General features: G+C 47.9%; 1 protein-coding gene across 1 annotated transcript; it reads right to left on the bottom strand.

The window, feature by feature from the left end:
- Positions 1-3,582: 3,582 nt before the first annotated feature.
- SNX15 (sorting nexin 15) lies at positions 3,583-24,405 on the bottom strand. The gene is made up of 8 exons (XM_038764599.1): positions 24,286-24,405; positions 15,158-15,193; positions 12,775-12,895; positions 9,004-9,119; positions 7,811-7,964; positions 6,932-7,075; positions 3,988-4,260; positions 3,583-3,898 (listed from the first exon to the last, which is right to left on the bottom strand). The coding sequence occupies exons 1-8, from the start codon at positions 24,382-24,384 to the stop codon at positions 3,792-3,794; spliced, it is 1,050 nt and encodes a 349-aa protein (XP_038620527.1). The 5' UTR covers positions 24,385-24,405; the 3' UTR covers positions 3,583-3,791.
- Between the last annotated feature and the right edge of the window lie 2,819 nt (positions 24,406-27,224).

The following is a 27,224-nucleotide window of genomic DNA, read 5'->3' as shown; positions in this document are numbered from 1 at the left end:
TGATGATGATGGTATTTGTTAAGTGTTTACTATGTGCAAAGCACTGTTCTAAGTGCTGGGGGGATAACAAGGTGACTAGCTTGTCCCACGTGGGGCTCACAGTCTTCATCCCCATTTTCCAGATGAGGTAACTGAGGCACAGAGAAGTGAAGTGACTTGCCCAAAGTCACACAGCTGACAATTGGCGGAGCCGGGATTTGAACCTGTGACCTCTGACTCCAAAGCCTGGGCTCTTTCCACTGAGCCATGCTGCTTCTCTTCAACATCCTTTTTTTTTTTAAGGTATTGGTTAAGCGCTTATTATGTGCCAGGCACTGTACTAAGTGCTGGGGTAGATACAATCTAATCAGGGTGGACTCAGTCCCTATCCTCTCTGTGGGGCTCATTCACTCAATCGTATTTATTGAGCTCTTACTGTGTGCAGAGCACTGTACTAAGCGCTTAGTCCTACAGTCCTAATCCCCATTTTACAGATGAGGGAACAGAGGCCGGGGAAGGGAAGCAGCATGGCTCAGTGGAAAGAGCACAGGCTTGGGAGTCGGAGGTCATGGGTTCAAATCCTGACTCTGCCACTTGTCAGCTGGCTAATTTGGGGCACGTCATTTCACCTCTCTGAGTCTCAGTTCCCTCATCTGTAAAATAGTAATAATAATAATAATAATAATAATGGCATTTATTAAGCGCTTACTATGTGCCAAGCACTGTTCTAAGCGCTGGGGAGGTTACAAGGCGATTAGGTTGTCCCACGGGGGGCTCACAGTATTCATCCCCATTTGAAAGATGAGGGAACTGAGGCACAGAGAAGTTAAGTGATGTGCCCAAAGTCACCCAGCTGACAACTGGTGGAGCCTGGATTTGAACCCAGGACCGCTAATCTCCTCACTGTACCTCGTTCTCGCCTGTTCCACCGTCGACCCCCGGCCCACGTCATCCCCCGGGCCTGGAATGCCCTCCCTCTGCCCCTCCGCCAAGCTAGCTCTCTTCCTCCCTTCAAGGCCCTGCTGAGAGCTCACCTCCTCCAGGAGGCCTTCCCAGACTGAGCCCCTTCCTTCCTCTCCCCCTCGTCCCCCTCTCCATCCCCCCATCTTACCTCCTTCCCTTCCCCACAGCACCTGTATATATGTATATATGGTTGTACATATTTATTACTCTATTTATTTATTTATTTTACTTGTACATTTCTATCCTATTTATTTTATTTTGTTGGTATGTTTGGTTCTGTTCTCTGTCTCCCCCTTTTAGACTGTGAGCCCACCGTTGGGTAGGGACTGTCTCTATGTGTTGCCAATTTGTACTTCCCAAGCGCTTAGTACAGTGCTCTGCACATAGTAAGCGCTCAATAAATACGATTGATTGATTGATTGATTGACCTCTGGCTCCAAAGCCTGGGCTCTTTCCACTGAGCCACGCTGCTTCTCTTGGGGATTAAAATGGGGATTAAGACTGTGAGCCCCACGTGGGACAAACTGATGACCTTGTATCTACCCTAGCGCTTAGAACAGCGCTTGGCATAGCACTTAACAAATACCACAATTATTAGTATCATTATTAAGGACAGTGACTTGCCCTAGTGCTTAGAACAGTGCTTGGCATAGCGCTTAACAAATACCACAATTAGAATTGGTATTATTATTAAGGAAAGTGACTTGCCCCAGTGCTTAGAACAGTGCTTGGCATAGCGCTTAAATACCACAATTAGAATTGGTATTATTCTTAAGGAAAGTGACTTGCCCTAGTGCTTAGAACAGTGCTTGGCATAGCGCTTAACAAATACCACAATTAGAATTGGTATTATTATTAAGGAAAGTGACTTGCCCTAGTGCTTAGAACAGTGCTTGGCGTAGCGCTTAAATACCACAATTATAATTGGTATTATTATTAAGGAAAGTGACTTGCCCTAGTGCTTGGAAGAGTGCTTGGCATAGCGCTTAACAAATACCACAATTAGAACTGGTATTATTATTAAGGAAAGTGACTTGCCCTAGTGCTTAGAACAGTGCTTGGCATAGCGCTTAACAAATACCACAATTAGAATTGGTATTATTCTTAAGGAAAGTGACTTGCCCTAGTGCTTGGAAGCGTGCTTGGCGTAGCGCTTAACAAATACCACAATTAGAATTGGTATTATTATTAAGGAAAGTGACTTGCCCTAGTGCTTAGACGAGTGCTTGGCGTAGCGCTTAACAAATATCACAATTAGAATTGGTATTATTATTAAAGAAAGTGACTTGCCCTAGTGCTTAGAACAGTGCTTGGCATAGCGCTTAATACCACAATTATAATTGGTATTATTATTAAGGAAAGTGACTTGCCCTAGTGCTTAGAAGAGTGCTTGGCGTAGTGCTTAACAAATACCACAGTTAGAATTGGTATTATTATTAAGGAAAGTGACTTGCCCTAGTGCTTAGAAGAGTGCTTGGCGTAGTGCTTAACAAATACCACAGTTAGAATTGGTATTATTATTAAGGAAAGTGACTTGCCCTAGTGCTTAGAAGAGTACTTGGCGTAGCGCTTAACAAATACCACAATTAGAATTGGTATTATTATTAAGGAAAGTGACTTGCCCTAGTGCTTAGAACAGTGCTTGGCGTAGCGCTTAACAAATACCACAATTAGAATTGGTATTATTATTAAGGAAAGTGACTTGCCCTAGTGCTTCGAAGAGTGCTTGGCGTAGCGCTTAACAAATACCACAATTAGAATTGGTATTATTATTAAGGAAAGTGACTTGCCCTAGTGCTTAGAACAGTGCTTGGCGTAGCGCTTAACAAATACCACAATTAGAATTGGTATTATTATTAAGGAAAGTGACTTGCCCTAGTGCTTAGAAGAGTGCTTGGCGTAGCGCTTAACAAATACCACAATTAGAATTGGTATTATTATTAAGGAAAGTGACTTGCCCTAGTGCTTAGAAGAGTGCTTGGCATAGCGCTTAAATACCACAGTTAGTATTGGTATTATTATTAAGGAAAGTGACTTGCCCTAGTGCTTGGAAGAGTGCTTGGCATAGCGCTTAACAAATACCACAATTAGAATTGGTATTATTATTAAGGAAAGTGACTTGCCCTAGTGCTTAGAACAGTGCTTGGCGTAGCGCTTAACAAATACCACAATTAGAATTGGTATTATTCTTAAGGAAAGTGACTTGCCCTAGTGCTTGGAAGAGTGCTTGGCATAGTGCTTAACAAATACCACAATTAGAATTGGTATTATTATTAAGGAAAGTGACTTGCCCTAGTGCTTGGAAGAGTGCTTGGCATAGCGCTTAACAAATACCACAATTAGAATTGGTATTATTATTAAGGAAAGTGACTTGCCCTAGTGCTTCGAAGAGTGCTTGGCGTAGCGCTTAACAAATACCACAATTAGAATTGGTATTATTATTAAGGAAAGTGACTTGCCCTAGTGCTTAGAACAGTGCTTGGCGTAGTGCTTAACAAATACCACAATTAGAATTGGTATTATTATTAAGGAAAGTGACTTGCCCTAGTGCTTGGAAGAGTGCTTGGCGTAGCGCTTAACAAATACCACAATTAGAATTAGTATTATTATTAAGGGAAGTGACTTGCCCAGGGTCACGCAGCTGAGAGGTGGCAGAGGCGGGATTAGAAGCCAGGACCTGCTGACTCTAACCACCAGGCCACGTTGCTTCTCCTCGCCCCTCCGGTGGCCGATGGAAAAGGGAGACGTGGGGGGCGATGAAAGGAACTGTGTGGGGGTGTGGGTTTGGGGGGAGCAGCTGGCAGTGAAGCCCCCCGGGGGGCTGTGGAGCTTGGCCGGGGCACCCCAGCTCAGGGGTCCAGGGCGGGCAGGTGCAGCTTGAGGATCTCCTCCGCGCGCCGCAAGTACTCGGCCGTCTTCCTCTTCACCCCTTCGCGACGGGTGCGGGACGGGTCGGCTGCGGGCATGCGGCGGAGGGAGAGAGCGAACCGGTCAGACCGGACCCCCCCGTCCCGCTCCCCCCCGCCCCCCCAGACCTCCGCTCACCGGACACCCCCTGCAGCAGGACGTCCACTCCGTCGCGGTAGCCCTGGAGGGCCGCGGCATAGGCCCCGGCCTGCTCGTCCCGCAGGGCTCGCGTGATGAGCTGGGTGGCGCGGCTCAGGTAGGGGGGTGGGGGGCCGCCCTCTTCATCCTCCTCCTCCTCTTCTTCCTCCCGATGTTGCCCCTGCCCTCCCGGCTCCCAGGGGGCCCGGTCCTGCCGCTCCACTTCAGTCCCGACAGCGGCCAGCTCCGCCGCGTGAGTGGGGCTGGCTCCTCCTGGGACACCAAAGGCCAAGATCAATCGTATTTACTGAGCGCTTACTTTTGATTTTAAATGGTATCGGTTAAGCGCTGTGCCTCCACCTCATCCCCGTCCCACCTTTGGCCTGGAATGCCCTTCCTCTTCAAATTCATTCATTCAGTCGACTTTATGACACGCTAACCGTGTCCGACGGACAACGACTCGTCCGTCCAAAGCCTATCAGTTAAGCACTGTGCCTCCGCCTCGTCTCCGTCCCACCTTTGGCCGGGAATGCCCTTCCTCTTCAAATTCATTCATTCAGTCGACTTTATGACACGCTAACCGTGTCCGACGGACAACGACTCGTCCGTCCAAAGCCTATCAGTTAAGCGCTGTGCCTCCGCCTCGTCTCCGTCCCACCTTTGGCCGGGAATGCCCTTCCTCTTCAAATTCATTCATTCAGTCGACTTTATGACACGCTAACCGTGTCCGACGGACAACGACTCGTCCGTCCAAAGCCTATCAGTTAAGCGCTGTGCCTCCACCTCGTCTCCGTCCCACCTTTGGCCGGGAATGCCCTTCCTCTTCAAATTCATTCATTCAGTCGACTTTATGACACGCTAACCGTGTCCGACGGACAACGACTCGTCCGTCCAAAGCCTATCAGTTAAGCGCTGTGCCTCCGCCTCGTCCCCGTCCCACCTTTGGCCTGGAGTGCCCTTCCTCTTCAAATTCATTCATTCAGTCGACTTTATGACACGCTAACCGTGTCCGACGGACAACGACTCGTCCGTCCAAAGCCTATCAGTTAAGCGCTGTGCCTCCGCCTCGTCTCCGTCCCACCTTTGGCCGGGAATGCCCTTCCTCTTCAAATTCATTCATTCAGTCGACTTTATGACACGCTAACCGTGTCCGACGGACAACGACTCGTCCGTCCAAAGCCTATCAGTTAAGCGCTGTGCCTCCGCCTCGTCCCCGTCCCACCTTTGGCCGGGAATGCCCTTCCTCTTCAAATTCATTCATTCAGTCGACTTTATGACACGCTAACCGTGTCCGACGGACAACGACTCGTCCGTCCAAAGCCTATCAGTTAAGCGCTGTGCCTCCGCCTCGTCTCCGTCCCACCTTTGGCCGGGAATGCCCTTCCTCTTCAAATTCATTCATTCAGTCGACTTTATGACACGCTAACCATGTCCGACGGACAACGACTCGTCCGTCCAAAGCCTATCAGTTAAGCGCTGTGCCTCCGCCTCGTCTCCGTCCCACCTTTGGCCGGAATGCCCTTCCTCTTCAAATTCATTCATTCAGTCGACTTTATGACACGCTAACCGTGTCCGACGGACAACGACTCATCCGTCCAAAGCCTATCAGTTAAGCGCTGTGCCTCCGCCTCGTCCCCGTCCCACCTTTGGCCTGGAATGCCCTTCCTCTTCAAATTCATTCATTCAGTCGACTTTATGACACGCTAACCGTGTCCGACGGACAACGACTCGTCCGTCCAAAGCCTATCAGTTAAGCGCTGTGCCTCCACCTCGTGTCCGTCCCACCTTTGGCCGGGAATGCCCTTCCTCTTCAAATTCATTCATTCAGTCGACTTTATGACACGCTACCCGTGTCCGACGGACAACGACTCGTCCGTCCAAAGCCTATCAGTTAAGCGCTGTGCCTCCACCTCGTCCCCGTCCCACCTTCGGCCTGGAATGCCCATCCTCCTCAAATACATTCATTCAGTCGACTTTATCACACGCTAACCGTGTCCGACGGACATCCAAACCCTCACGGAATGCCCGTCTCCTCCCAGAGGCCTTCCCGGACTAAGCCCCCACACCTTTTAGACCGTGAGCCCGTTGTTGGGTAGGGACCGTCTCTATAGGTCGCCGATCTCTACTTCCCAAGCGCTCTGCATAGAGTAAGCGCTCGATAAATACGACTGAATGAGCGAACGAGCGAATGTCTCTCAATCAATCAATCAATCTATTGTATTTACTGAGTGCTTACTGTGTGCAGAGCACTATACTAAGCGATTGGGAAGTACAAGTTGGCAACATCTAGAGACAGTCCCTACCCAACAGTGGGCTCACAGTCTAAAAGGGGGAGACAGAGAACAAAACCAAACATACTAACAAAATAAAATAGAATAGATATGTACAAGTAAAATAAATAGAGTAATAACTATGTACAAACATATATACAGGTGCTGTGGGGAAGGGAAGCAGGTAAGATGGGGGGGATGGAAAGGGGGACGAGGGGGAGAGGAATAATAATAATGTTGGCATTTGTTAAGCGCTTACTATGTGCAGAGCACTGTTCTAAGCGCTGGGGGGGGGGGATACAAGCTGATCAAGCTGTCCCATGTGGGGCTCACAGTCTTAATTCCCATTTTACAGATGAGGGAACTGAGGCGCAGCGAAGTGAAGTGACTTGCCCAAGGTCACACAGCAGACAGGTGGCGGAGTCGGGATTCAAACCCACGACCTCTGACTCCAAAGCCCGGGCTCTTTCCACTGAGCCACGCTGCTTCTCAAGGAAGGAAGGGGCTGAGTGTGGGAAGGCCTCCTGGAGGAGGTGAGCTCTCAGTAGGGCCTTGAAGGGAGGAAGAGAGCGAGCTTGGCGGATGGGCAGAGGGAGAGCATTCCTCTCCCCACATCAAATCCCCTCTTTCCCCTCCCAAGCCCTCTCCCTCCTCACCCCTCCAGAAGGGCCTACCGTCTTTGGAGAGAGGGTCGAAGAGGGCCATCTCCGCCTCGGACAGCGGCGCCTGGGCCGGGGAACCCGGCTCCTCCTCGGTCCCTCCGCAGTCGAACAGCAGATCCAAGGCCTCCTGGGCAGGGCTGGACGGTGGTAGTTCCTCTGCGGACGGAAAATTGGTATTAAGGCCTTCCCGGACTGAGCCCCCTCCTTCCTCTCCCCATCCCCCCCGCCTTACCTCCTTCCCCTCCCCACAGCACCTGTATAGATGTATATGTTTGTACGTACTTATTACTCTATTTTATTGGTACATATCTATTCTATTTATTTTATTTTGTTAGTATGTCTGGTTTTGTTGTCTGTCTCCCCCTTCTAGACTGGGAGCCCGCTGTTGGGTAGGGACCGTCTCTAGATGTTGCCAACTTGTACCTCCCAAGCTCTCAGTACAGTGCTCTGCACACAGTAAGCGCTCAATAAATATGATTGAATGAATGAAAAGCTCCACGTCGGCCCTGGGGTCCCTTAGGCCCCCCACCCCAGCCCCTCACCCCTTTCCAGGCTGAGCCCCCTCCTTCCTCTCCCCCTCGCCCCCCTCTCCATCCCCCCGTCTTACCTCCTTCCCCTCCCCACAGCACCTGTATATATGTATATAAGTCTGTACATACTTATTACTCTATTTATTTTACTTGTACATATCTATTCTATTTATTTTATTTTGTTAATATGTTTGGTTTTGTTGTCCATCTCCCCCTTCTAGACTGTGAGCCCACTGTTGGGTAGGGACGGTCTCTATACGTTGCCAACTTGGACTTTCCAAGTGCTTAGTCCAGTGCTCTGCACATAGTAAGTGCTCAATCAATACGATTGATTGATTGATTGATTTTCGCTCCCTCTCACCTGACTCGTTCTCCTCCTCGCTCTCTTCCAGGCCCAAACTCTCTAAGGGGAAAGGCTGGAGGGGCGGAGGCTCTTCGGGGGGCGGCGTGGGGATCAATGGAGGTGGGAGGATGTGCAGGTCACTGGGAACGACGGGCCGAGTCACCTCCCCACCCTAGGGGAACAGCAAGGTTAGAGAGGACGGGAGGTTTTTCCTTTCCTTTTTCCTCTCCTCTCCTCCCCATCCCCTCCGCCCTACCTCCTTCCCCTCCCCACAGCACCTGTATATATGTTTGTACGGATTTATTACTCGATTTATTTGACTTGTCCATATTTACTTTGTTAATGACGTGCACTTGTCCTTCCCAAGCGCTTAGTCCAGTGCTCTGCACACAGTAAGCGCTCAATAAATACGACTGAATGAATGAATTTAGTTTTAATTCTATCTGCTCTGAGGACCTGACACCCGTCCGCATGTTTTGTTTTGTTGTCCGTCTCCCCCTTCTAGACTGGGAGCCCGTTGCTGGGTAGGGACCGTCTCTCTATGTTGCCGACTTGTCCTTCCCAAGCGCTTAGTCCAGTGCTCTGCGCACAGTAAGCGCTCAATAAATACGATTGAATGAATGAATTTAGTTTTAATTCTATCTGCTCTGAGGACCTGACACCCGTCCGCATGTTTTGTTTTGTTGTCCGTCTCCCCCTTCTAGACCGGGAGCCCGTTGCTGGGTAGGAACCGTCTCTAGATGTTGCCAACTTGGACTTCCCAAGCGCTTAGTCCAGTGCTCTGCACATAGTAAGCGCTCAATAAATACGACTGAATGAATAAATGAATGAATGAGATGGGGCGGGGGCCTCAAGATGAAGGAAGGGCTTGTATATGTGTTTGTACAGATTTACTACTCTATTTATTTTACTTGTACATATTTACTATTCTGTTTTTGTTAATGATGTGCATCTAGCTTTAATTCTATCTGTTCTGACAACCTGACACCCGTCCACATGTTTTGTTTTGTTGTCCGTCTCCCCCTTCTAGACTGTGAGCCCGTTGTTGGGTAGGGACCGTCTCTCTACGTTGCCGATTTGGACTTCCCAAGCGCTTAGTCCAGTGCTCTGCGCATAGTAAGCGCTCAATAAATACGATTGATGATGATGATGATGAAGTTAGGGCTTGAGGGGACGGGGGGACCCCACCGGCCTCCGGATGGTCCGCATACCCGGAAGAACTCCTTGAGCTGGGGGCTGTTGTTGAGAGCGGGGATGTGTACCGTGAAGCGTAGCATGTCCTCTGCCCCCTTCCTCCGCTCCTCAATCACCGCCGCTTCGAATCGGCCTGAATTATGATAAATAAATTATAATAATAATAATTATATTATTGTTGGGTAGGGACCGTCACTATATGTTGCCGACTTGTACTTCCCAAGCACTTAGTCCAGTGCTCTGCACACAGTAAGTACTCAATAAATACTATTGAATGAATGAATGAATGAGGTGGGGAGGGCGCCTCAAGTTGAAGGAAGGGCTTTGAGGGCTTGGATATATGTTTGTACAGATTTATGACTCTGTTTTACTTGTACATATCTACTATTTCTATTTATTTTGTTAGTGATGTGCACTTAGCTTTAATTCTATCTGTTCTGACGACTTGACACCTGTCTCCATGTTTTGTTTTGTTGTCCGTCTCCCCCTTCTAGACTGTGAGCCCGTTGTTGGGTAGCAATAATAATAATAATTATTATTATTAAACATTATTATTATATAATAATAATTTATAATAAATAAAAATAATCATTACGTGACTCGTTAGGTGCTTCCTAGGCGCTGTTCTAAGTGCTGGGGGAGATGCAAGTTGCCGATTTGTAATAATAATGATAATGTTGGTATTTGTTAAGCGCTTACTATGTGCCAAGCACAGTTCTAAGCACTGGGTGGGATACAAGGCAATCAAGTTTGTCCCACGTAGGGCTCACAGTCTTAATCCCCATTTTACAGATGAGGAAATTGACGCACAGAGAAGTTAAGTAATAACAGTAATAATAATAATGATAATGATGGCATTTAATAATAATAATAATAATGGCATTTATTAAGCACTTACTATGTGCAAAGCACTGTTCTAAGCGCTGGAGAGGTTACAAGGTGATCAGGTTGTCCCATGTGGGGCTCACAATCTTAATCCCCATTTGACAGATGAGGGAACTGAGGCCCAGAGAAGTGAAGTGACTTGCCCAAAGTCACACAGCTGACAAGTGGCAGAGGTGGGATTTGAACCCATGACCTCTGACTCCAAAGCCCGGGCTCTTTCCATTGAGCCACGCTGCTTCTCTGCTTCTTCTTTATTAAGCGCTTACTATGTGCCAAGCACTGTTGTAAGCGCTGGGCAGGTTACAAGGTGATCAGGTTGTCCCACAGAGGGCTCACAGTCTTAATCCCCATTTTACAGATGAGGTACTGAGGCCCAGAGAAGTGAAGTGACTCACCCAAAGTCACACGGCTGACGAGCGGCAGAGTCGCGATTAGAACCCTTGACCTCTGACTCCCAAGCCCGGGCTCTTTCCACTGAGCCACGCTGCTTCTCTGCTTCGTTCCCAAGCGCTTAGTCCAGTGCTCTGCACACAGTAAGCTCTCTAGAAATACGATTGAATGAATTGAGGGAATGAATGAAAGTTAATCAGGTTGGTCCCAGCCCTCAGTCTTGATCCCCATTTTACAGATGAGGGAGCTGAGGCCCAGAGAAGTGACGTGACTTGCCCAAGGTCGCCCAGCAGACACGTGGCCGAGCCGGGATTAGAATCCGGGTCCTTCCGATTCCCAGGCCTGTACTCTACCCGCTAAGCCATGCTGCATCTTTTTTCTTTTCTTTCTGGTAACTGTTAAGTGCTTACTATGTGCCAGGCACCGTTCTAAGCGCGGGGATAGATATGGGGTTATCAGGTTGTCCCACGTGGGGCTCACAGTCGTAATCCCCATTTTACAGATGAGGTCACTGAGGCCCAGAGAAGTAAAGTGACTTGCCTAAAGTCACATAGCTGACAAGTGGCGGAGCCGGGATTATAATAACAATGATAATTGTGGTATTTGTTAAGTGCTTACTATATGCCAAGCGATTGAATGAATGAATGAATACTTTGTTTGGAAACGTGCCCAGCTGAAGGGCACTTTTCTATAACATCTGATGAGAGAAGCAGCGTGGCTCAGTGGAAAGAGCCTGGGCTTGGGAGCTAGAAGTCATGGGTTCTAATCCCGGCTCCGCCACTCGTCTGCTGTGTGACTTTGGGCAAGTCGCTTCACTCCTCTGGGCCTCAGTGACCTCATCTGTAAAATGGGGGTGAAGACTGTGAGCCCCCCCGTGGGTCAACCTGATCACCTTCTATCCCCCCCCGCGCTTAGAACAGTGCTTCGCAAATAGTAAGTGCTTAACAAATGCCATCATTATTATTATTGGGGTTGTGGACAATTCCCCTCTAGACTGTAAGCTTGTTGTGGTCGGGAAACGTGTCCACCATTCATTCAATCGTATTTATTGAGCGCTTACTGTGTGCAGAGCACTGGACTAAGCACTTGGGAAGTACAAGTCGGCAACATATAGAGACGGTCCCTACCCAACAACAGGCTCACAGTCTACTCTGTTGAGATCAATCAATCAATCGTATTTATTGAGCGCTTACTGTGTGCAGAGCACCATACTAAGTGCTTGAAAAGTACAAGTTGGCAACATATAAAGACAGTCCCTACCCAACAGTGGGCTCACAGTCTAGAAGGGGGAGACAGAGATCAAAACAAAACATATTAACAAAATAAAATAAATAGAATAGATATGTACAAGTAAAATAAATAAATAAATAGAGTAATAAATATGTACAAACATATATAGAGATGCCTGTTTACTTGTTTTGCTGTCTGTCTCCCCCCTTCTAGACTGTGAGCCCGTTGTGGGCAGGGATTGTCTCTCTTTGTTGATGAATTGTACTTCCCAAGAGCTTAGTCCAGTGCTCTGCACACAGTAAGCGCTCAATAAATACGACTGAATGAAAGAATGACTGAACCCCCTGAGCCGTTCCTATTCCCTTCTTTGCAAAACTAGGGCATTTGGGAGGTGGGGGTCTCTGGGGCAGCGTGGCTCAGTGGAAAGAGCCCGGGCTTTGGAGTCAGAGGTCACGGGTTCAAATCCCGGCTCCGCCACTTGTCAGCTGGGTGACTTTGGGCAAGTCACTTCACTTCTCCGGGCCTCAGTTCCCTCACCTGGAAAATGGGGATTAAGTCTGTGAGCCCCACGTGGGACAACTTGATTATCTTGTATCTACCCCAGCGCTTAGAACAGTGCTTTGCAATCAATAAATCAATCAATCGTATTTATTGAGCGCTTACTGTGTGCAGAGCACTGTACTAAGCGCTTGGGAAGTCCAAGTTGGCAACATCTAGAGACAGTCCCTACCCAACAGTGGGCTCACAGTCTAAAAGGGGGAGACAGAGAACAAAACCAAACATACTAACAAAATAAAATAAATAGAATAGATATGTACAAGTAAAATAAATAAATAGAGTAATAAATATGTACAAATATATATACAAATATACAGGTGCTGTGGGGAAGGGAAGGAGGTAAGATGAGGCGGATGGAGACGGGGACGAGGAGGAGAGGAAGGAAGGGGCTCAGTGGGGGCCCCATGGCTTATTGGAGAGCGCACAAGCCCAGGAGTCAGAAGGACCTGGGTTCCAATCCCAGGTCCGCCACACGTCTGCTGTGTGACCATGGGCAAGTCAACTCACTTCTCTGGGCCTCAGTGACCTCAACTGGAAAATGGAGATTAAGAGTGTACATAGTAAGCGCTTAATAAATGCCATCACTAATTAAGAAGGGAGAGGGGGCTTCGTCAGGGCAGCCCAAGGTCCCGGGTCCTGCCCCGGTGCCAGTGCTAGAACAGTGCTTTGCACATAGTAAGCGCTTAATAAATGCCGTCATTATTATTATTATCATCGGTACTCACCGAAGACCTGAGCCCGAGGAAAGGCGGGAAACTCCTCCAGGCGTCGGAAGAGGTTCCGGTGGATGTAGGCCAGGTCTCCGTGCAGCCGGCGGAAGTCACTGTAACGTTTCCAGACCACCACCTGGCCCGGAATAGCCGCTCATCCCACAGGCCCGAGGGAGGCCAAGGGAGCGGGCTCGCTGCCTTCCCGGGGGGTCGGGACGGAAGGGGGCCGGGAAGACGGAGCGGTTCCCTCCCAAAACTTTGGCAAAGTTATCAGAAGTCAGTCGGCCTGGATCCGTGACTGTGGGCAGGGAACCTGTCTGTTATAGTGTTCCCTTGTAATAATAATACTAATAATTTCTACTTCCCAAGCGCTTAGTACAGTGCTCTGCACATAGTAAGCGCTCAATAAATACAATTGATGATGATAGTAATGGCATTTATTAAGCGCTTACTATGTGCAAAGCACCGTTCAAAGCGCTGGGGAGGTTACAAGGTGATCAGGTGGTCCCACGGGGGGGGGCTCACAGTCTTCATCCCCATTTTCCAGAGGAGGCCACTGAGGCCCAGACAAGTGAAGTGACTTGCCCAAAGTCACGCAGCTGACGATTGGCGGAGCCGGGATTTGAACCCATGACCTCTGATGCCAAAGCCCGGGCTCTTTCCACATAATAATAATAATAATAATGATGGCATTTATTAAGCACTTACTATGTGCAAAGCACTGTTCTAAGCGCTGGGGTAGATACAAGGTAATCAGATTGTCCCACATGGGGCTCACAGTCTTCCTCCCAATTTTGCAGATGAGGGAACTGAGGCCCAGAGAAGTTAAGTGACTTGCCCAAGGTCACACAGCCGACAAGTGGCAGAGCCGGGATTTGAACCCACGACCTCTGATTCCAAAGCCCGGGCTCTTTCCACTGAGCCACGCTGCTTCCCCAGTCAGCTGGGTGACTTTGGGCAAGTCACTTCAGTTCTCTGAGCTTCAGTGACCTCATCTGTAAAATGGGGATGAAGACTGTGAGGCCCCCGTGGGACAACCTGATCACCCTGCAACCTCCCCAGCGCTTAGAACAGTGCTTTGCACATAGTAAGCGCTTAATAAATGCCATTATTATTATTATTATTATTATTAAGTGGAGGGGCTGGGATTTGAACCCATGACCTCCAACTCCAACTCCCTTTCCACTGAGCCACACTGCTTCTCTCTTGTACTCTCCCAAGTGCTTAGTACAGCGCTCTGCACACAGTAAGCGCTCAAAAAATACCTCTGACCGACTGACCGGGCCCACCCCCCGGGTCCCCAGCCAACCTGGGTGAAGTCGGGGTGGCCGCTTTTCCTTTGGGGTGGGCGGACGATGTGGAAAGGGAGGGAAAGGGACCAACAAGTGCTTTGCACATAGTAAGCGCTTAACAAATGCCATAATAATAATAATAATAATAATAATAATAATAATAATAACAATAATAATGGCATTTCTAGACTGTGAGCCCGCTGTTGGGTAGGGACCGTTTCTATATATTGCCAACTTGTACTTCCCAAGCGCTTAGTACAGTGCTCTGCACACCGTAAGCGCTCAATAAAGACGATTGAACGAATGAATGAATTTGTTAAGCACTTACTACGTGCAAAGCACTGTTCTAAGTGCTGGGGGGAGACAAGGTGATCAGGTTGTCCCACGAGGGGTTCACCGTCTTCACCCCCATTTTACACATGAGATAACTGAGGCTCCGAGAAGTGAAGTGATTTGCCCAAGGTCACAGAACAGATACGTGGCAGGGCCGGGATTCGAACCCATGACCTCCGACTCCAAAGCCCATGCTCTTTATCAGTCAATCAATCAATCGTATTTATTGAGCGCTTACTGTGTGCAGAGCACTGTACTAAGCGCTTGGGAAGTACAAGTTGGCAACATCTAGAGACGGTCCCTACCCAACCGTGGGCTCACGGTCACACTCTTTCCGCCGAGCCGAGCGGCTCGAGGGCCTAATGGGTCTGAAAGTTGGACGACTGTGAGCCCACTGTCGGTAGGGACCGTCTCTATATGTTGCCAACTAGTACTTCCCAAGCGCTTAGTCCAGTGCTCTGCACACAGTAAGCGCTCAATAAATACGATTGATGATGATTGATGATTTGGCCTCGGGGCCCAGCTTGGAAGCCTCTCCGGGCTCGTCGGGAAACTGGGATGAGCGAGGCTGGGAATCCATCCCAAAACGGTGCGGGAGAAGACAATGGGATCGTTCTCTCGGCTGGAAATTTGTGGGGGAGACCACCTCTTCTGCTTCCCATCGGGACCCTGCTCTTCACACACAACTACAGCTAACCCTTCTTTTTTTGGGGAGTTATGGGGGAGAGAAAACCTTTCAGATGCCCTCCTCCTCCTCCTCCTCTGAGAGTCACCTCTTTGATGTCCTCCGGGTTCTTCTTTGAGATGAACTGGTAGGGAAAACAGAAACAGTGTGTTTCGGCGGGGAGGTTGGATAAATAATAATAATAATAATAATAATAATAATGGTATTTGTTAAGCGCTTACTATGTCCCAGGCTCTGGGACTGTTTGCCACCTGCTCTCTTCTGGTCCTTTATAAGGAGCCCGCTGTTGGGTAGGGACCGTCTCTATATGTTGCCAGCAGCTGTATACATGTTTGTACAGATTTATCACTCTTTTTATGTTACTTGTACATATTTACTATTCTGTTTTGTTAATGATGTGCACCTAGCTTTATTTTTATTTATTCTGATGACACCTGTCCACGTGTTTTGTTTTGTTCTCTGTCTCCCCCTTCTAGACTGTGAGCCCGTTGTTGGGTAGAGAACGTCTCTATATGTTGCCGACGTACTTCCCGAGCGCTTAGTCCAGTGCTCTGCACACAGGAAGTGCTCAATAAATACAATTGAATGAATGAATGAATGAATGTTGCCTGTCTCCCCACTTCTAGACTGTGAGCCTGTTGTTGGGTAGGGATTGTCTCTCTCTGTTGCCAACTTGTACTTCCCAAGCGCTTAGTACAGTGCTCTGCACACAGTAAGCGCTCAATAAATACTACTGAATGAATGAATAATTGTTGTTTGTCTCCCCCCTTTTAGACTGTGAGCCCGTTGTTGGGTAGGGACCGTCTATGTTGCCCACTTGTCCTTCCCAAGCACTTAGTCCAGTGCTCTGCACACAGTAAGCACTCAATAAATACTATTGAATGAATGAATAAATGTTGTTTGTCTCCCCCCTTTTAGACTGTGAGCCCGTTGTTGGGTAGGGACTCTCTCTGTAGGTTGCCAACTTGCCCTTCCCAAGCGCTCAGTCCAGTGCTCTGCACACAGTAAGCGCTCAATAAATACATTGAATGAATGAATGAATGTTGTCTGTCTCCCCCTTTCTAGACTGTGAGCCCATTGTTGAGCAGGGACCGTCTCTAGATGTTGCCAACTTGTCCTTCCCAAGCGCTCAGTACAGTGCTGTGCACACAGTAAGCGCTCAATAAATACGATTGAATGAATGAATGTTGTCTGTCTCCCCACTTCTAGACTGTGAGCCCGTTGTTGGGTAGGGACCGTTTCTAGATGTTGCCAACTTGTCCTTCCCAAGTGCTTGGTCCAGTGCTCTGCACACAGGAAGCGCTCAATAAATACGATTGAAGGAATGAATGAATGTTGTCTGTCTTCCCCCTTCTAGACTGTGAGCCCATTGTTGGGTAGGGACCGTCTTTAGATGTTGCCAACTTGTACTTCCCAAGTGCTTAGTCCAGTGCTCTGCACACAGTAAGCGCTCAATAAATACTATTTAATGAATGAATGAATGTTGTCTGTCTCCCCACTTTTAGACTGTGAGCCCGTTGTTGAGTAGGGACCGTCTCTAGATGTGGCCAACTTGTCCTTCCCAAGCGCTCAGTACAGTGCTCTGCAAACAGTAAGCGCTCAATAAATACAATTGAATGAATGAATGTTGTCTGTCTCCCCCCTTCTAGACTGTGGGCCCGCTGTTGGGTAGGGACTGTCTCTATATGTTGCCAACCAGTCCTTCCCAAGCGCTCAGTACAGTGCTCTGCACACAGTAATCGCTCAATAAATACTATTTAATGAATGAATAAATGTTGTCTGTCTCCCCCCTTTTAGACTGTGAGCCCGTTGTTGGATAGGGACCGTCTCTCTATGTTGCCCACTTGTCTTTCCCAAGCGCTTAGTCCAGTGCTCTGCACACAGTAAGCGCTCAATAAATACGATTGAATGAATGAATGTTGTCTGTCTCCCCACATCTAGACTGTGGGCCCGCTGTTGGGTAGGGGCCGCCTCTATGTGTTGCCAACTTGTCCTTCCCAAGCGCTTAGTACAGTGCTCTGCACTGCACTGGAGAAGCAGCGTGGCTCAGTGGAAAGAGCCCGGGCTTTGGAGTCAGAGATCATGGGTTCAAATCCCGGCTCTGCCAACTGTCAGCTGTGTGACAGTGTCACTTCACTTCTCTGGGCCTCAGTGACCTCATCTGTGTAATGGGGATTAAAACTGTGAGCGCCCCCTGTGGGACAACTTGATCACCTTGTAACCTCCCCCAGCGCTTAGAACAGTGCTTTGCACATAGTAAGCGCTTAACAAATGCTATCATCATCATCATCATCACACAGGGAGCGCTCAATAAGTACGACTGAGGGACTGAATGCGTAAGGGAAGGCCTGAGCAGAGGCGGGGGGAGGGGCGGCCCTCCGGAGGACGCATGCGCACTGGCAGCGCCGCGCGCCCGAAGTAAACAAGCAGGGGGAAGCCACGCCCTCCTCCTCTTAAAGGGGCCGGGCCCGCCCTGGGACCCAAAAAGGGAATAAAATAATAATAATAATAATGATAACAATAATAATGGCATTTATTTAAAGCTTACTATGTGCCTGGCACTGAAGGAGCTCACCTCCTCCAGGAGGCCTTCCCAGACTGAGCCCCTTCCTTCCTCCCCCCCTCCATCCCCCATCTTACCTCTTTCCCTTCCCCACAGCACCTGTATATACGTATATATGTTTGTATATATTTATTACTCTATTTATTTATTTTACTTGTACATATCTATTCTATTTATTTTATTTTGTTAGTATGTTTGGTTTTGTTCTCTGTCTCCCCCTTTTAGACTGTGAGCCCACTGTTGGGTAGGGACTGTCTCTGTATGTTGCCAACTTGGACTTCCCAAGCGCTTAGTCCAGTGCTCTGCACACAGTAAGCGCTTAATAAACACGATCGATTGATTGATGCATGAGAGGAGGCGGGGGGAGGGGCGGGCCTCCGGAGGACGCATGCGCACTGGCAGCGACGCGCGCCCGAAGTAAACAAGCAAGGGGAAGCCACGCCCTCCTCCTCTTAAAGGGGCCGGGCCCGCCCTGGGACCCAAAGAGGGAATAAAATGATAATAATAATGATGATAATAATAATAATGATGATGATGATAATAATAATAATAATAATAATGGCATTTATTTAGAGCTTACTATGTGTCTGGCACTGGAGGAGCTCACCTCCTCCAGGAGGCCTTCCCAGCCTGAGCCCCTTCCTTCCTCTCCCCCCTCTATCCTCCCATCTTACCTCCTTCCCTTCCCCACAGCACCTGTATATATGTTTGTATATATTTATTACTCTATTTATTTTACTTGTACATATCTATTCTATTTATTTTATTTTGTTAGTATGTTTGGTTTTGTTCTCTGTCTCCCCCTTTTAGACTGTGAGCCCACTGTTGGCTAGGGACCGTCTCTAGATGTTGCCAACTTGGACTTTCCAAGCGCTCAGTCCAGTGCTCTGCACACACTAAGCGCTCAATAAATACGATTGATTGATTGATTGATTGATGCATGGGGGGAGGCGGGGGGAGGGGCGGGCCTCCGGAGGACGCATGCGCACTGGCAGCGCCGCGCGCCCGAAGTAAACAAGCAGGGGGAAGCCACGCCCTCCTCCTCTTAAAGGGGCCGGGCCCGCCCTGGGACCCAAAGAGGGAATAAAATAATAATAATAATGATGATAATAATAATGATGATGATAATAATAATAATAATGGCATTTATTTAGAGCTTACTATGTGCCTGGCACTGGAGGAGCTCACCTCCTCCAGGAGGCCTTCCCAGACTGAGCCCCTTCCTTCCTCTCCCCCCTCTATCCCCCCATCTTACCTCCTTCCCTTCCCCACAGCACCTGTATATATGTTTGTATATATTTATTACTCTATTTATTTTACTTGTACATATCTATTCTATTTATTTTATTTTGTTAGTATGTTTGGTTTTGTTCTCTGTCTCCCCCTTTTAGACTGTGAGCCCACTGTTGGGTAGGGACTGTCTCTGTATGTTGCCAACTTGGACTTCCCAAGCGCTTAGTCCAGTGCTCTGCACACAGTAAGCGCTCAATAAATACGATTGATTGATTGATTGATTGATTCTAAGCACTGGGGAGGTTTACAAGGTGATCAGGTGATCTCACAGGGGGCTCACGGTCTTCATCCCCATTTGACAGATGAGGGAACTGAGGTACAGAGAATAACAATAATAATAATAATCATGATGGCATTTATTAAGCGCTTCCTATGTGCCTGGCACTGTTCTAAGCGCTGGGGAGGTTATAAGGTGATCAGGTTGTCCCACAGGGGGCTCACAGTCTTCATCCCCATTTTACAGATGAGGTCACTGAGGCACTGAGAATCAGTCAATCAATCAATCGTATTTATTGAGTGCTTACTGTGTGCAGAGCACCGTACTAAGCGCTTGGGAAGTACAAGTCAGCAACACATAGAGACAGTCCCTACCCAACAGTGGGCTCACAGTCTAGAAGGGGGAGACAGAGAATCAATCAATCAATCGTATTTATTGCACGCTTACTGTGTGCAGAGCACTGTACTAAGCGCTTGGGGAGTACAAGTTGGCATCATATAGAGACAGTCCCTACCCAACAGTGGGCTCACAGTCTAAAAGGTGGGCTCACAGTCTAAAAGAACTAAAGAGACTAAACTAAAGAGACTAAAGAGAACTAAAGAGACTAAAGAACTAAAAGAGAACAAAACCAAACGTACTAACAAAATAAAATAAATAGAATAGATATGTACAAGTAAGATAAGTGAAGTGACTTGCCCAAAGTCACCCAGCTGACAAGTGGCAGAGTGGGGATTTGAACCCATGACCTCTGACTCCAAAGCCGGGGCTCTTTCCACTGAGCCACGTTGCTTTTCAAAAAAAAAAATGATGGCATTTGTTAAGCGTATACTGTGTGCCAAGCACTGTTCTAAGCTCTGGGGAGGCTACAAGGTGATCAGGTTGTCCCACAGGGGGCTCACAGGCTTCATCCCCATTTTCCAGATGAGGGAACTGAGGCCCAGAGAAGTGAAGTGACTTGCCGAAAGTCACCCAGCTGACAAGTGGCAGAGCCAGGATTAGAACCCATGGCCTCTGATTCCCAAGCCTGGGCTCTTTCCACTGAGCCATGCTGCTTCTCTAAAACGTCTCTCCATGACCCCCGGGGGTCCTTAGGGATCAAAGTCACCCCACTTCTACTGGGGGAACGTCCTCCACCCCTTCCCCACAAAAGGGGTAGCCACTTGTCAGCTGTGTGACTTTGGGAAAGTCACTTCACTTCGCTGGGCCTCCGTGACCTCATCTGTAAAATAATAATAATAATAATAATAATAACAATAATAGTAGCATTTATTAAGCGCTTACTATGTGCAGAGCACTGTTCTAAGCTCTGAGAAGGTTACAAGGTGATCAGGTTGTCCAACAAGGGGCTCACAGTCGTAATCCCCATTTTACAGATGAGGGAACTGAGGCCCAGAGAAGTTATGTGACTTGCCCAAAGTCACACGGCTGACAAGTGGGGGAGACGGGATTAGAACCCACGACCTCTAGACTCCCAAGCCCAGGCTCTTTCCACTGAGCCACGCTACTGTGAGCCCCTTATGGGACAACCTGATCACCTTGTAACCTCCCCAGCGCTTAGAACAGTGCTTTGCACATAGTAAGCGCTTAATAAATGCCACCATTATTATTAAGGGGATGGCCTAGTGCATAAAGCCCGTGCCTGGGAGTCGGGAGGCCCTGGGTTCTAATCCCGCCTCCGCCACTTAATAATGATAATAATGGTATTTAAGTGCTTATTATGTGCCAAGCACTGTTCTAAGCGCTGGGGGAGATTCAAGGTAATCAGGTTGTCCCACATGGGGCTCACAGTCTTAATCCCCATTTTCCAGATGAGGGAACTGAGGCACAGGGCAGTGAAGTGACTTGCCCAATGTCACACAGCAGATAAGTGACGGTGCCGGGATTAGAACTCACGTCCTCTGACTCCCAAGCCTGTGTTCTTGCCACTAAGCCACGCTGCTTCCCATAATAATTATGGTATTTGTTAAGCGCTTAACTATGTGCCCTTGACTAGAGAAGCAGCGTGGGTCAGTGGAAAGAGCACGGGCTTTGGAGTCAGAGGTCATGGGTTCGAATCCTGACTCCTCCACGTGTCTGCTGTGTGACCTTGGGCAAGTCACTTAACTTCTCTGAGCCTCAGTTACCTCATCTGTAAAATGGGGATTAAGATTGTGAGCCCCACGTGGGACAACCTGATCACTTTGTATCCACCCCAGTGCTCAGAACAGTGCTTTGCACATAGTAAGTGCTTAACAAATACCAACATTATTATTATTATGTGCCAGGCACTGTAGTAAGCACTAGGGTGGAGCTAAGCAAATTGGGTTGCACCCAGTCCCTGCCCCACGTGGGACTCAAAGTCTCAATCCCCATTTTACAAATGAGGGAACTGAAAGGCCCAGAGAAGTGAAGTGACTTGCCTAAGGTCACACAGCAGACAAGTGGCGGAGTCAGGATTAGAACCCATGATCTTCTTCCTCCCAGGCCCAGGGTCTAGCCACTGCAGCTTCTCATGCTGCTTGTCTGCTGAGTGGCCTTGGGAGAGTCATTCACTTCTCTGGGCCTCAGTTTCCCCACCTGTAAAAATGGGGATGGGGAGTGTGGGCCCCACGTGGGACAGGGGCTGTATGAATGAATGAATGACTGTGAGCCTCACGTGGGACAACCTGATCATCTTGTATTCCCCACATCGCTTAGAACAGTGCTTTGCACATAGTAAGTGCTTAATAAATGCCATTATTATTATTATTATTATTGGATAAGGAGTGTGGCTTAGTGGAAAGAACCCAGGCTTGGGAGTCAGAGGTTGTGGGTTCTAATCCCACCTCCGCCACTTTTCAGCTGTGTGACTTTGAGCAAGTCACTTCACTTCTCTGGGCCTCAGTGACCTCATCTGTCAAATGGGGATTAAGACTGTGAGCCCCCCGGGGGCCCACTTGATCATCTTGTAACCTCCCCAGCCATTAGAACAGTGCTTTGCACATAGTAAGTGCTTAATAAATGCCATCATTATTATTATTCTTATTATTCTTCTTATTATTATTATTATTATCACTGGAGAAGCAGTGTGGCTTAGTGGAAAGAACCTGGGCTTGAGAGTCAGAGGTTGTGGGTTCTAAACCCGGCTCCGCCACTTTCATTCATGCATTCAATCGTATTTACTGAGCCCTTACTGTGTGCAGAGCACTGTACACTTGTCAGCTGTGTGACTTTGGGCAAGTCACTTCTCTGGGCCTCAGTTCCCTCATCTGTAAAATGGGGATGAAGACTGGGAGCCCCACGGGGGACAACATGATCACCTTGTGCCTCCCCCAGTGCTTAGAACAGTGCTTGGCACATAGTAAGCACTTAACAAATACCAACATTATTATTATTATTATTATTATTACAAACCGGCAACATATAGCGACGGTCCCTACCCAACAATGGGCTCACAGTCTAGAAGGGGGAGACGGACCACAAAACAAAACAAGTAGAGAGGTGTCAATCCCACCAAAATAGATAAATAGAATTATAGATATATGTGCCCAGATTCATTCATTCATTCAATCGTATTTATTGAGCGCTTACTGTGTGCAGAGCACTGGACTAAGCGCTTGGGAAGTACAAGTTAGCAACATCTAGAGACGGCCCTTACCCAACAGCGGGCTCACATTCATTCATTCATGCATGCACTCATTCAATTGTATTTATTGAGCGCTTACTGTGTGCAGAGCACTGGACTAAGCGCTTGGGAAGTCCAAGTTGGCAACATCTACAGCCGGCCCCTACCCAACAGCGGGCTCACATTCATTCATTCATTCATTCAATAGTATTTATTGAGCGCTTACTGTGTGCAGAGCACTGGACTAAACGCTTGGGAAGGACAATTTGGCAACAGAGACAGTCCCTACCCAACAGCGGGTTCACAGTCTAGAAGGGGGAGACAGGCAACAAAACATACAAACCAAATAAAATAAATAGAAAAAATATGTACAAGTAAAATAAATAAATAATCACTTTTATTATTATTATTATTAACAAATAGCATCATTATTATTGTTCTCTCCAAGCACTCAGTAAATGCTATTGAGTTCATTCCATTCATTCAATCGTATTTATTGAGCGCTTAATGTGGGCAGAGCACTGGACTAAGCGCTTGGGAAGTCCAAGTTGGCAACATCTAGAGCCGGCCCCTACCCAACAGCGGGCTCACATTCATTCATTCATTCATTCAATCGTATTTATTGAGCGCTTACTGTGTGCAGAGCACTGGACTACACGCTTGGGAAGGACAATTTGGCAACAGAGACAGTCCCTACCCAACAGCGGGCTCACAGTCTAGAAGGGGGGGGACAGGCAACAAAACATATAAACCAAATAAAATAAATAGAAAAAATATGTACAAGATAAATAATCACTTTTATCATCATTATTATTATTATTAAAAATATGTACAAGTAAAATAAATAATCACTTTTATTATTATTATTAACAAATAGCATCATTATTATTGTTCTCTCCAAGCACTCAATAAATGCTATTGAGTTCATTCCATTCATTCAATCGTATTTATTGAGCGCTTACTGTGTGCAGAGCACTGGACTAAGCGCTTGAGTGAACAAATCCCTTAGTTATTATTATCATCCCACTCTTTCTGCCTTCTCCACTGGGCCCAGACGCTGCCGACTTGTACTTCCCAAGCGCTTTGCGCAGTGCTCTGCACCCAGTAAGCGCTCAATACATACATCATCATCATCATCCATCGTATTTATTGAGCGCCTACTATGTGCAGAGCACTGTACTAAGCGCTTGGGAAGTACAAATTGGCAACATCTTGAGACAGGCCCTACCCAACAGTGGGCTCACAGTCTAAAAGGGGGAGACGGAGAACAAAACCAAACATACTCACAAAATAAAATAAATAGGATAGATATGTACAAGTAAAATAAATAAATAAATAGAGTAATAAATATGTACAACCATATATACATATATGCAGGTGCTGTGGGGAAGGGAAGGAGGTAAGATGGAGGATGGAGAGGGGGACGAGGGGGAAAGGAATGAATGAATGAATGAATGACCCCCCCCACCAATCCCCTTAAAAGGGTAAAGGCCGCCCGCTTTGGTCCCCCTTAAAGAGGTAAAGGCGGCCTGGGCGGCCCTGCGCCCCCCTTCCCCTCACCTGGGCGGTGACTTTATACTCGGTGTGGCCCTTGGGGTGGGCGCGGGGGTCGGACACGGTATAGAGCCGACGGAAATCATCTTTTCCCTTGCGTGACATCCCCGGGGGTGAGGCTGCGGCTCCGGTTCGCTTCGGCTCGGGCTCGGGTTCGCTTCGGCTCGGCCTCGGCTCGGCTCGGCCTCGGCTTCGGCTCGGCTCGGGTTCGCTTCGGCTCGGCCTCGGGTTCGGCTCGGCCTCGGCTCGGGCTCGGCTCGGCCTCGGGTTCGCTTCGGGTCGGCTCGGCTCGGGCTCGGCTCGGGATCGGCTTCGGCTCAGCTTGGTCTCGGCTCGGCCTCGGGCTCGGGTTCGCTTCGGCTCGGCCTCGGCTCGGCTCGGGCTCGGCTCGGGTTCGCTTCGGCTCCGCCTCGGGTTCGGCTCGGCTCGGGTTCGCTTCGGCTCGGCCTCGGCTCGGCTCGGCCTCGGGTTCGGCTCGGCCTCGGCTCGGGCTCGGCTCAGCTCGGACTCGACTCGGGTTCGCTTCTCCCTCTCCATCTCCCCCGTCTTACCTCCTTCCCTTCCCCACAGCACCTGTATATATGTATATATGTTTGTACACATTTATTACTCTATTTATTTTACTTGTACATATCTATTGTATTTATTTTATTTTGTTAATATGTTTGGTCAGCTGTGTGACTTTGGGCAAGTCACTTCACTTCTCTGGGCTTCAGTTCCCTCATCTGTAAAATGGGGATTATAATAATAATAATAATAATGACGACATTTATTAAGCGCTTACTATGTGCAAAGCACTGTTCTAAGCGCTGGGGAGGTTACAAGGTGATCAGGTTGTCTCACGGGGGGCTCACAGTCTTCACCCCCATTTTCCAGATGAGGGAACTGAGGCCCAGAGAAGTGAAGTGACTTGCCCAAAGTCACACAGCTGACAATTGGCGGAGCTGGGATTTGAACCCATGACCTCTGACTCCAAAGCCCAGGCTCTTTCCACTGAGCCATGCTGCAAGACTGTGTGCCCCCTCATGGGACAACCAGATTAGCTTGTATCTACCCCAGCGCTTAGAACAGTGCTTTGCACATAGTAAGAGCTTAACAAATACCAACATTATTATTATTATTATTATTATTATTATTTTGTTCTGTCTCCCCCTTCACTTGCCCAAAATCACACGGCTGACAAATGGCAGAACCAGGACTAAAACCCATGACCTCTAACTCCCAAGCACATACTCCCCACAGCACCTGTATGTATGCATATATGTTTGTACATATTTATTACTCTATTTATTGATTTATTTTACTTGTACATATTTATTCTATTTATTTTATTCTGTTACTATGTTTTGTTTTGTTCTCTGTCTCCCCCTTCTAGACTGTGAGCCCACTTTTGGGTAGGGACCCTCTCTATAGGTTGCCAACTTGTACTTCCCAAGCACTTAGTACAGTGCTCTGCACACAGTAGTCGCTCAATAAATACGATTGAATGAATGAATGAATAAATACGATTGATTGATTGATTCGGGGGTTCGGTTTCGGCTCGGCTCGGGTTCATTCATTCATTCATTCAATTTCATTTATTGAGCGCTTACTGTGTGCAGAGCACTGTACTAAGCACTTGGGAAGTACAAGTTGGCAACATATAAAAACGGTCCCTACTCAACAAGAAGCAGTCTGGCTCAGTGGAAAAGAGCACGGGCTTTGGAGTCCGAAGTCATGGGTTCAAATCCCGGCTCTGCCAATTGTCAGCTGTGTGACTTTGGGCGTCACTTAACTTCTCTGGGCCTCAGTTACCTCATCTGTAAAATGGGGTAAAGACTGTGAGCCCTGCCGTGGGACAACCTGATCACCTTGTAACCTCCCCAGTGCTTAGAACAGTGCTTTGCACATAGTAAGCGCTTAATAAGTGCCATTATTATTATTATTATTAAGGGGCTCACAGTCTAGAAGGGGGAGACAGACAACAAAACAAAACAAGCAAAAGCAATCAATCAATCGTATTTATTGAGCGCTTACTGTGTGCAGAGCACTGGACTAAGCGCTTGGGAAGTACAAGTTGGCAACATATAGAGACAGTCCCTATCCAACAGTATATATGTATATATGTTTGTACGTATTTATTACTCTATTTATTTATTCATTTTACTTGTACATATCTATTCTATTTATTTTATTTTGTTAGTGTGTTTGGTTTTGTTCTCTGTCTCCCCCTTTTCGACTGTGAGCCCACTGTTGGGTAGGGACTGTCTCTAGATGTTGCCAATGTGTACTTCCCAAGCGCTTAGTCCAGTGCTCTGCACACAGTAAGCGCTCAATAAATACGATTGATTGATTGAGTGGGCTCACAGTCTATTTGGCTCTGCCTCGGCTCGGGCTCGGTTATTATTCAGTGCTGTGTGACAAGTATATAACTTCAATTCTATTTATTCTGACGATTTTGACACCTGTCTACATGTTTTGTTCTGTACCGCGAGCCCCCCGTGGGACAACCTGATCGCCTTGTAACCTCCCCAGCGCTTAGAACAGTGCTTTGCACATAGTAAGCGCTTAATAAATTCCATTATTATTATTACTATTATTATTATTATTGTCTGTCTCCCCCTTCTCGACTGTGAGCCCGTTGTTGGGTAGGGACCATCTATGTTGCCGACTTGTACTTCCCAAGCGCTTAGTCCAGTGCTCTGCACACAGTAAGCGCTCAATAAATACGATTGAATGAATGACTGAATGCCAAGCACTGTTCTAATCACCGGGGTGGATACAAGATAATCAGGTCCCGTTAGAGGAGTAGGATGTTGGGGCCTGGGAGCCAGAAGGTCATGGGTTCTAATCTTGCCGCCTCCCCTTGTCTGTTGTGTGACCTTGGGCAAGCCACTTCACTGGTTCCATGACCTCACCTGTAAAATGGGCATGAAGAATGTGAGCCCCGTGTGGGACAGGGAACT

This window comes from Tachyglossus aculeatus, chromosome 22, assembly GCF_015852505.1.
Source record: "Tachyglossus aculeatus isolate mTacAcu1 chromosome 22, mTacAcu1.pri, whole genome shotgun sequence".
Lineage (NCBI taxonomy): Eukaryota > Metazoa > Chordata > Mammalia > Monotremata > Tachyglossidae > Tachyglossus > Tachyglossus aculeatus.
This window is presented reverse-complemented; position numbering and strand designations above follow the sequence as displayed.